This window comes from Rhinopithecus bieti, unplaced genomic scaffold (assembly GCF_001698545.2).
Source record: "Rhinopithecus bieti isolate Rb0 unplaced genomic scaffold, ASM169854v2 scaffold_75975, whole genome shotgun sequence".
Classification (NCBI taxonomy): domain Eukaryota; kingdom Metazoa; phylum Chordata; class Mammalia; order Primates; family Cercopithecidae; genus Rhinopithecus; species Rhinopithecus bieti.
Genome location: NW_016828707.1, coordinates 403,072 through 413,980, shown reverse-complemented (window position 1 = coordinate 413,980; position 10,909 = coordinate 403,072). Strand labels below are relative to the sequence as shown.

Below are 10,909 nucleotides of genomic sequence, written 5' to 3'. Positions count from 1 at the left end.
ATATCCCTTGTTAACTGTATTCCTAGGTACTCTTTGTAGCGATTGTGAATGGGAGTTAATTCATGATGTAGCTCTCTGTGTGCCTATTGTTGGTGTAAAGGAATGCTTATGATTTTTGCACATTGATTTTGTATCCTGAGATTTTGTTGAAGTTGCTTATCAGCTTAAGGAGTTTTGGGGCTGAGGTGATGGGGTTTTCTAAATATAGAATCATGTCATCTGCAAGCAGCAGAGACAATTGGACTTCCTCTCTTCCTATTTGAATATCCCTTATTTCTTTCTCTTGTTTGATTGCCCTGGCCAGAACTTCCAATACTATGTTGAATAGGAGTGGTGAGCTATTCCCATGAAACTACCATTAACATTCTTCACAGAATTAGAAAAAACTACTTTAAATATTACATGACATCAAAGAAGACCCTATATGGCCAAGACAATCATAAGCAAAAAGAACAAACCTGGAGACATCATGCTACCTGACTTCAAACTATACTACAAGGCTACAGTAACCAAAACAGTATGGTACTGGTACCAAAACAGACATATAGATCAATGGAACAGAAGAAAGACCTCAGAAATAACACCACACATCTACAACCATCTAATTTTCGACAAACCTGACAAAAACAAGCAATGGGGAAAGGATCTCCTATTCAATAGATGGTGCTGAGAAAAGTGGCTACCTATATGCAGAAAACTGAAATTGGACTCATTCCATACACCTTATACAAAAATTAACTCAAGATGGATTAAAGACTTAAATGTAAAATCCCAAACCATAAAAACCCTAGAAGAAAACATAGGTTATACCATTCAGGACATAAGCATGGGCAAAGATTTCATGTCTAAAATAACAAAAGCAATTGCAACAAAAGCCAAAATTGACAAATGGGATCTAATTAAACTAGCATCAGAGTAAACAGGCAACCTAGAGAATGGGAGAACATTTTTGCAATCTACTCATCTGACAAAAGTCTAATATCCAGAATTTATAAGGAACTTAAATAAACTTACAAGAAAAAACAACCAACCATATAAAAAGTGGGCAAAGGATATGAACCAACACTTCTCAAAAGAAGACATTTATGCAGCCATCAAACACATGAAAAAGAGCTCAACATCACTGATCATTAGAGAAATGCAAATCAAAACCACAAAGAGATACCATCTCACACCAATCAGCATGGTGATTATTAAAAAGTCAACAAACAGTAGATGTTGGCAAGGCTGTGGAGAAACAGGAGCACTTTTACACTGTTGGTGGGAATGTAAATTTGTTCAACCACTGTGGAAGATAGTATGGTGATTTCTCAAGGATCTAGAATGAGAAATACCATTTGACCCAGCAGTCAAATTACTGGGTATAACCCAAAGGAATATAAATAATTCTTCTATAAAGACACATGCACACATATGTTTATTGCAGCACTGTTTACAATAGCAAAGTCGTGGAACCAACTCAAATGCCCATCAGTGATAAACCGGATAAAGAAAATGTGGTACATATACACCATAGAATACTGTGCAGCCATAAAAAGGAATGAGATCATGTCCTTTGCAGGGACATGGATGAAGCTGGAAGTCATCATCCTCAGCAAACTAACACAGGAACAGAAAACTAAACACCACATGTTCTCACTCATAAGTGGGAGCTGAACAATGAGACCACATGGACACAGCTGAAGAAGCACAACATACACCAGGGCCTGTTGAGGGCTGAGGAGCGAGGGGAGAGAACTTAGAGGAGGGGTCAATAAGTGCAGCAAACCACCACGGCACATGTATACCTATGTAACAAACCTACACATTCTGTACATGTATCCCGAAACTTAAAGTAAAAATAAAATAAAATAAAAGTCCAGAGGTCCAATTGGTGGTGAACAGAGAGGGGGATTTCACAACATTTCTCACAAAATCTCCATTTCAACACATCTGAAACCATCCTCATTCACTCATTCCATCAACATATATTTGCGAAGCATCAACTCTGTACCAGTGCTGAGCAATACCCTGGGGGCACACAGCCCTGGCTGCCCTGCAGGGCGTCTGGATGACGGGAAAGCCAGGTAGAAATCAGGGAGCAGTGCCAGGTGGTGAGTCAACGCATGACCTTGAGACAGCAGCTCAGCCCTGGGTAGATGTGGGGGTTGAACAGTGGCCCCCGATAGAACACGTCAAAGTCCTAACCCCTGGAACTGTATGTGTGATCTTATCTGGAAAAACAGTCTTTGCAAATGGTTAAGGATCTTGAGAAGAGATCATGCTTGATTATCAGGGTGGGTCCTCAATCCAGTAAGTGTCTTTACAAGAGACAGAGAAGAAATGACGCAGGGCGAGAGGAGGTGGCCATGTGAAGATGGTGGCAGAGACCAGCATTCTCCAGCCTCCACCCAAGGAATGTCTGGAGCCACCAGAAGCTGGGAGAAGCATGGAGCCTCTAGAGCTTGATTTTGACTTCTGGCCTCCAGAACAGTGAGGGAATAACATTCTGGTTTTTTACTTGTTTGTTTTTTGAGACGGAGTCTCACTCTGTTGCCAGGCTGGAGTGCAGTGACGCAATCTTGGCTCACTGCAACCTCCACCTCCCAGGTTCAAGACATTCTCCTGCCTCAGTCTCCTGAATAGCTGGGATTACAGGCATACACCACCATGCCTGCTGATTTTTTTTTTTTTTCTTTTTGAGATGGAGCCTGGGCTAGAGTGCTATGGCACAATTTCAGCTTACTGCAACTTCTGCCTCCCAGATTTCAGCAATTCTCCTGCCTCAGCCTCCTAAGCAGCTGAGGTCACAGGCGCCTGCCACCACGACTGGCTAATTTTTGTATTTTTAGTAGAGACAGGGTTTCACCGTGTTGACCAAGCTGGTCTCAAACTCCTGACCTTAGATGATCCACCCACCTTGGCCTCCCAGAGTTCTGGGATTACAGGTGTGAGCCATCATGCTTGGCCTACCTTTTGTATTTTTAGTAGAGACAGGGTTTCACCATGTTGGCCAGTCTCGAACTCCTGACCTCAAGTGATCCGCCCACCTAGGCCTCCCAAAGTGCTGGGATTACAGGCGTGAAACACCACACCTGGCCAGTTTCTGCATTTAAATCTTAGGTCTTTGCACTTCTCAACCATTTGAGTTGGCTTAGCCTATTTGTGCCCCAGTCTCCTCCAGAGCAGGGATGGTGACACACCTACCTCTCAGGGTTGCTGTGAGAAAGAAAAAATCCATGCAGAGTGCTCGAAGTACCAGAGCCTGGCATATTCTCTATGGATGGGGAGTAGAGGAGTGAAGGGGTTGCTGGAGGTCCTAGTACCCTGCAAAGAGTTAGCACAGAGCTGGACATACAGAATTCTCAATACACATGCACACTGTCACTGAACACTGCACTCCAAGACTGATTCCAGCCACGTGGAACATCTCCCAGCTTCTGCAAAATGTTCTGCTCTCTAGGCCTGGAGAACTTTGCACCAGCAGCCATCTTTCTTCTTCCTACCCGGTTGATTCCTTGCCCTTCCAGTCTCAGCTCCAGTACCCTCTCTGCCCAATGCCTTTTTTCTTTTCTTTTCTGTTTTTTTTTTTTTTTTTTTTGAGACAGAGTCTCACTCTGTCACCCAGGATGGAGTGCAGTGGCACAATCTCAGCTCACTGCAACCTCCGTCTCCCAGGTTCAAGGGATTCTCCCACCTCAACCTCCCGAGTAGCTGGGATAACAGGTGCATGACATCACTGTCATGCAGGTCCATGTGAAGAGACCACCAAACAGGCTTTGTGTGAGCAATAAAGCTTTATAATCACCTTGGTGCAGGCGGGCTGAGTCCAAAAAGAGAGTCAGTGAACGGAGATGGGGTGGGGCAGTTTTACAGGATTTGGGTAGGTAACGGAAAATTAAAGTCAAAAGGGTTGTTCTCTGGCAGGCAGGGGCGGGGGTAACAAGGTGCTCAGTGGGGGAGCTTCTGTGCCAGGAGAAGGAATTTCACAAGGTAATGCCATCAGTTAGGGCAGGAATAGACCATTTCCACTTCTTTTGTGATTCCTCAGTTGCTTCAGGCCATGTGGATGTATATGTGCAGGTCACAGGGGATATGATGGCTTAGCTTGGGCTCAGAGGCCTGACAATCACACCCAGCTAAATTTTGTTTTTTCTTTTAGTGGAGATGGGGTTTCTCCATGTTGGTCAGGGTAGTCTCAAACTCTTGACGTCAGGTGATCCACTCGCCTCAGCCTCCCAAAGTGCTGGGATTACAGATGTGAGCCCCCACGCCTGGCCTAGCACAATATCAATTCATATATTCCTCATAAAAACGTTAGGAAGGGAAAGTACTCTTATTAGCACCATCTGGACTCAGATGAAGAAACTGAGTCCAGAACAGGTTAAGTAACTTATCCAAGTTAACTGGCTAATGAGGGGCAAAGCAGAATGAAACCTGGGTAGAATGAGCCCAGAGCCCATGCCTGTCCACATTTCTCCCTCCGCTCCTTGAGCTAGGGGCCAGCTCTGTGTTCAGGGCATTGCCTGCTGCACACTGGCCACTCAGTGTATGCTTGTTGGTGGAAAGAAAGGCAAGAAATATTTATTCATCATTTATTATATGCCAGGCACTGTTGCCTGCTTTTATAAATATTACCTGATATAATTCTCACAGCCAGCCCAGGTAGTTAATATCAATCAGCCCACTTTGCAGATGAGAACTCCAAGGTCGGACACATTGCCAGTAAATGGTAGAGCCAGCTCCGGGTCATAGTGGGTGGGCCTGCCTCAGACCTTCTCAGTTCTTTCTCATTGCCTTTAGGAGTTTTTGTTTTGTTTTATTTTCTGTATTAGGCTCCCCGCTACCCTCACCCTTCCTCCAAGAAAAAGAAAGAAGGGGAGAGAACTGGAGAGAAAGACCAGGTAGGGGATGGGGACTGGGGGACGAGATAGGATGAAGAGACTCACAAAGAACCCCTGTTTTCTAACAAAGCGCGGACAGTGGTTCCAGGCGCCCAGCAGAGGGCAGGATGTGGCCAAAGATTCCCTGCAGTCTGGAGAGCCGGGCCCGCAGGACTGCAAGGCAGGGGGACCTGCCTGTCCCTCAGGGAGCGTCCTGGGAACCCGCGCTCACCCCACAAGCTTCGGGGCGCATCTGCCGCACCTCTTACTTAGGCACCCGCAACTGTGGCGTGTATTTCCCCATTCAGGCTCCCCAGCTCCAGCCGCGGGAGCCCGGGGACACTGATGCTAGCCTTGCCCCTAAATCGGACGCCGCTGCTGCCCAATTTTGGGGGAATCCCGAGACTCACGCCCTGCCATTCCCAGGGAGAATGGTTTGGGGCAAACTACAGCTGTCTTGGGCCTCAGTTTCCCCATGTACAATGAAGGAGTCAGATTAGTCCCAGAGGGTCTAGATACTTTCATTCATTAAACACTGAGAAAAATCTTAAGAGGAACAGCGTCAGTTGGAGACACTCCACTGCCCGTCCCAATACGAATGGGCAAATATAGCCTAGCGGGGAGTCCTGGGACTCACTTCGCAGCCAGGGCCGACTAACCACAGACCTAAGAGCCCCTTTACTTCTGGACCTCCGTCTACCGCGCTCTAAAATATGAACGATGCTTTCTTACTGCTGGGTTGTTGGAGGCGGATGTGGGATGGTGCTAACAAAGCGCGTAGCCGGGGCCTGGCCATAGCGGGTGCTGACAAATAGCTTACTGCCTGGAGGGACCGAGTTCCTGGCCGACGGAGGGCCGAGCAGGGATTCAGATGCCTCTGGGCCGATCCCTTTCTCAGCTCCTTCCGCCCTGCCACCGCCCACTGCGTGCTGCTTTCGCCCGTCCCCTCCTCCCCCGCTCCTTCCCCTCCTTCCGCGCCGCCTCGCGTCTCCCGCCCGCTGAAGCCGGCGGCCCCCGCGCCAGGAGCTCCCGGGCGGGCACTGGAGTAAGGACCTGCGAGCGCAGCCCGAGGCGGGGCACGGCAGAAGACGCGGCGGGCGCGGGGTCCCTGCGAGCACATTCCGCGGGGCACCCAGGAGAAGGGGAACGCAGTCCCCGCCCCTGCACGGCGCTCGGCCCACTCGGGCTCCGCGCGCGGCTACAACCTGGACTGGGCGCGCCCCCGGCATCCCGCATCTCTGCGCGCGTCCCACATCCCGCATCCGGCTTGCCAGCGGCCGGGCATGTAGCAGCGGTAGCAACGGCGGAATATGGGCGGGAACCACTCCCACAAGCCCCCAGTGTTTGACGAGAATGAGGAAGGTAAGAGGGCTAGGGGTGCGACTTCCCGCCTCGCGCCGCCCCGCTCGGGCAGGGGCCAGGCATCTCCTCCCTCCACCACAGTCGGCCGAGCCCTGCGGGGCACCGCATGCTGCCCGGCGCGGGGACCCAGGCACGGCCGCTTCGCCCAGCGAAGGCAGTGTGTGCCCGACCCCGTGCCAGGCGCGGCGCTTCTGCTGAGGCAACTCCTAGGTACCCGGTGCCGTTTAGTGGTCGGGACGGTGCCTAGCGCGGGACTGGGGAGGCGGCTTCAGAGTTGAACCGGAAACCTGCACTTGGGGGTGTGGAAGGGAGGAGTTGACTTCGAGGCTAGTCCGGATGTTTCTAGGCTCGGGCTCCCCAGGAAACCGAGATTTCTTTGAGAGCCTGAGGCTGACGGAGGTGGCCTGGGGGAGCGGATTGCACCGTGTGTGTGTGTGTGTGTGTGTGTGTGTGTGTGCGCGCGCGCGCGCCCACGACGCATTTGGTCTCGTGCAAGGGCCTGTTGGATGCAACTCTCTTCAGTCACCCAGGACAGCCCAGGGAAACTTTTCTTTGCTAAACTCTGTGGTTCCGTCCTGCTCTGGGCAGCCTCCCTGGCGCAGAAGTGGTGTAGGCTGTCCAACCGCATCTCAACTTCCTGGCTGGGTCCTTGCGGTTCAGGTCGATAGAGCTCAGTATTGGACTAGCAGAACCCTCTTTCCAGTGCATCATGTCCCTGGAAAACTTACTTCACCTCTCTGAAACATTAGTCCCCTCATCTACGAAATGTAAGTTATGATACCACTTGCTACTTTATAGGGTTGTTTGAAGCTTAACCACTAGTAATCCACGTGAAAATTGCCTTATAAATTGCAAGCAGTACCGAGCTGTGCCGTTATCTGTTAAGAGCCCTCTGCCTCTCAAAGCTGGTTTCCTACTGTGCTGACTCGCCAGTCTCCACTGTGCCCCAGATAAGAGCTGAGACGTAGCACTCACTATGTTCCAGCCATGCTAGCACACAGTGTTCACTCCGTCCTTTTCATGCCCCTTGAGGTGGCTGCCTTAGAAAGGGGGCTGTCCTGGTCACTGCTGGTAAGAAGTAGAGCTGGGCTTGAGGCAGAACAGTCTGCTTTGAAAGCTGTACCTGTCATCATTACCCAGGGCATTGGCTGTGTGCGTACATCATGGATGGCTTCTAGAACTCCCAGGGCTATGAGTGCTACTCACGTGCCTGCCTGGAGAACCCTTCTCAAAAAGATAGATGAACACAGTCAAGGTTAAGGGAGCACCTGCTGTGTCAGGCCCAAGAGAGCCTTCCTTAAAGGAGTTCCTAGGCTAATGGCCCTGAATGACCGTCCATGGTGATAAGGGCTTTGAGAAACCAGTGCAGGGTCTTGGGGGCACTGAGAGGCCCCAGCTTTTCCTGGTCTTTAGTCTGGAGCACATGCAGGTAAGGAGCCAGTTGTGGACAGAGGATAGGTGGGCACGGAGGTGATGGAGGCTCTTGCATGTCGCAATAAGAGTTTGAACACTATGCAGCATCACCCTCAATTGCAGGGGTTTGCAGTTCTAGCCTGGGTCAAAGGTCATGCTTTTGCTAATTTTCCTAGCATCTTTCTCTTTTATTTGTAGAGAAAATTTGCCACCCTTATATTGAAAACCGTCTTTGTCTTTTATCCCCAGCTTGAAAATATTCATTGGCAAAAGAGTTATCTCTGGTGTAGCCAACCTTTTGATTTTCCTGTTCCTGTTCCTTATTCTATAAGCAGATTGGGCCTAAGGTTAACTGCCTGTTTTGGTGCTTGTTAAAATACAAGGTTAGGAGGCTGGGCGTGGTGGCTTATGCCTGTAATCCCAGCACTTTGGGAGGCTGAGTTGGGCAGATCACCTGAGGTCAGGAGAGGTCTGCCTGACCAACATGGTGAAACCCTGTCTCTACTAAAAATACAAAAATTAGCCGGGCATGTTGGCAGAAACCTGTAATCCCAGCTTCTCAGGAGGCTGAGGCAGGAGAATACCTTGAACCCGAGAGGCGGAGGTTGTAGTAAACTGAGATCACACCATTGCACTCCAGCCTGGGCACCAAGAGTGAAGCTCTGTCTCAAAAAAAAAAAAAAAAAAAAAGAAAGGAAGAAAGAAATAGAAGGTGTGGGCTCTCCTCATTTTGCCATCTTCCAGCCCAATGAAACATTAACTTGTTTGGTTTTGCCAGTATATCTCTCACACATTTCCTTGTATAGGTAAAACAGTGTTACTTGCCACCAACCAACTCATTTATTTCGTAGGCATTTACTGTTCATATTTTCTGCACCCACCCCTGTGCTGGGGACCGGGAATATGAGGAGAATGAAGACAAGTGTTAACAGTTTGCTCCAAGTGCCAGTAAACCACCAGGACAACACAGGGTGTGTAAGTGCCCTGACGTGGGTGAGCTCAGGTGATGCTGATATCCTGGAGGAGGGTCCCTAACTCAGAGTGGGGAGGAGGGATCTGAAAAGGCCTCCTCTTTTAGACTGGCATCTTGCAGAAATGGCAGGAGTTACCTGGGGGGAAGAAGTGGCTGATAGAAGGAGGAAGGACGTTTCAGAGAAAGGGAAGAGTATGTGCAAAGGCGGATGGTAAAGAGTAAGCCTGGCTCATGTGGGGGGATTGAGGGAGCTTAGTACTCCTGCACTGGGGAGTATGAAGCTGGAAGGCATAAAAAATGAACCCTGAATGCCTGGCCGGCCTTAAAGGGCCCAGTGGCCATGGTCAGGTGTTTGGACTTGATCTTATAGGCATTTTGGAGTCACTGAAGGGTTTTAAGCAGGGAGTGACATGGTCCAGTGAACAAACAAGCTCTCCCAAACCTAGTCATTGCGTGGTTGAAGGCTGAAGATGTAAACACCTGCCTACCAGAACAAGTCTGATTTAAATACTTTGAAGCTAAACCACAGCTAAATATTTGCCGTTGTGTAATTGTGACAGGACCATCATCCACATTCCTTAGGCAGAAGTTTAATTCATTGTGTGCAAGTGGTCATAGCTGTTCACGCTCACATGATATATAATAAGCAGAGAAAGGATCATACCACAGATTAATTGGCAGAGTTGCTTTTCTTCACCGTGTTGCATAAAATAATAGTGGCTTTACTGTGGATGTCGTCTAAGATTTGGTGAAATAGGGCACGTTAGCTGAGCCTCCTCCAGTTGCAAATGATGGAAAAGCAACATTAAGTGCTTTTGTTGTTTTTAAAAAAACAAAAGGTCTCACTCTGTCGCTCAGGCTGGAGGGCAGTGGTGGGATCTTAGCTCACTGCAGCCTCAACTTCCCAGGCTCAAGGAGTCCTTCCGTCTCAGCCTCCCAAGTAGCTGGGACAATAGGCTTGTACCATTATGCCTGGCTAATTTTTAATTTTTTTAAATTTTTTTATTTTTAGAGTCAAGGTCTCACTCTGTTGCCTGAGCTGACAAAGTGCTTTTAGGGGAATAAATTGGCTCTGGCCATTTCTTGCCTTCTCTATCACTACCATTCTTTTCCAAGCCGTGGTCATAGCTCTTGTTTGGATTATTATAGTCACCTCTCTAAGTCCTTAAATGGTCTGTCCTTACTCCCATCACTGTCCACTCAATGCAGCAGCCAGATTGATCCTGTTAAAATATGCCATGGGCCAGATCAGTCCTCTGCTCTGCTCAATCCACCCTCAAATCCTCCTTCCAGCCCTAGGCACAACTTGCATCGTTGAGACAATAAAAGCTGAAGTCCTTATGGATGCCCATCACGACTACTCTCTGAGACTGCACCTTCCTCTGTCTCTCCCGGCTCACCTGCCTCCTTCCTGTTTGTCCAACATGCCCTGCACCCTCACACCATAGCCCTGGCACCTGCCCCTCTTGCCCGAGGGCATCTCCCCGACAGTCCACTCTCATTTCCTTCGGGTCTCCAGGAAAATGTTATTGACTCATTAGACCCTCATTGATCACCCTACGTAAAATGTCATTCCAAATCCTTTTCCTTGCTGTATTTTTTTTTGGTGGCAGTTATCACTATCTATCATAATATTTATTTTACTTATTTTCTTGGTTATTGTCTGTTTTTCTCCACTCAGTGCAAGTACTTTAAATCAGGGATCCCCAACCCCTGGGCCACAGACTGGTATCAGTCCATGGTCTGTAGGAACTGGGCCATCAGCAGGAGGTGAATGGCGAGTGAGGGAGCATTAACCTCTGAGTTCTGCCTCCTATCAGATCAGCAGCAGCATTAGGCTCTCATGGGAGTGCAAATCCTACTGTGAACTGCGCATGTGAGGGATCTAGGTTGTGCACTCCTTATGAGAATCTAACTAGTGCTTGATGATCTCAGGTGGAACAGTTTCATCCTGAAACTGTCCTCGCTCTGTCCATAGAAAATTTGTCTTCCATGAAACTGATCCCTGGTGCCAAAAAGGTTGGGGACCACTGCCTTCAGTAGAGGGATCTTATGTGATTGTTTCTTCCTAAGGAATTGCAAGCTCCTTAAGGTAGGGGTTTTGCATAGTTTATTCACTTCTATATCCCTAAGGCCTAAAATAACACCTGTAACATAACAGATATCTGGTAACTTTTTGGTGAATAAATGAATGAGTGAATGAATGAAGGTGTCGATCTCATCAGCCATGGCTGGAAGCCGGCTCCCTATAATATCAAGACTCTTTATTCCTGGATTCTGTGCTTTATTCTCAGGCAGA

General features: G+C 48.6%; 1 protein-coding gene across 1 annotated transcript in view; it reads left to right on the top strand.

The window, feature by feature from the left end:
* Positions 1–5,784: 5,784 nt before the first annotated feature.
* STK32B (serine/threonine kinase 32B) overlaps positions 5,785–10,909 on the top strand; it is a gene marked incomplete at its 3' end in the record, with an annotated part of 393,231 nt that continues 388,106 nt past the window's right edge. The window contains exon 1 of the mRNA XM_017864573.1: positions 5,785–6,224. Within this exon, the coding sequence (XP_017720062.1) occupies positions 6,173–6,224 (52 nt within the window). The remainder of the gene's footprint in view (positions 6,225–10,909) is intronic.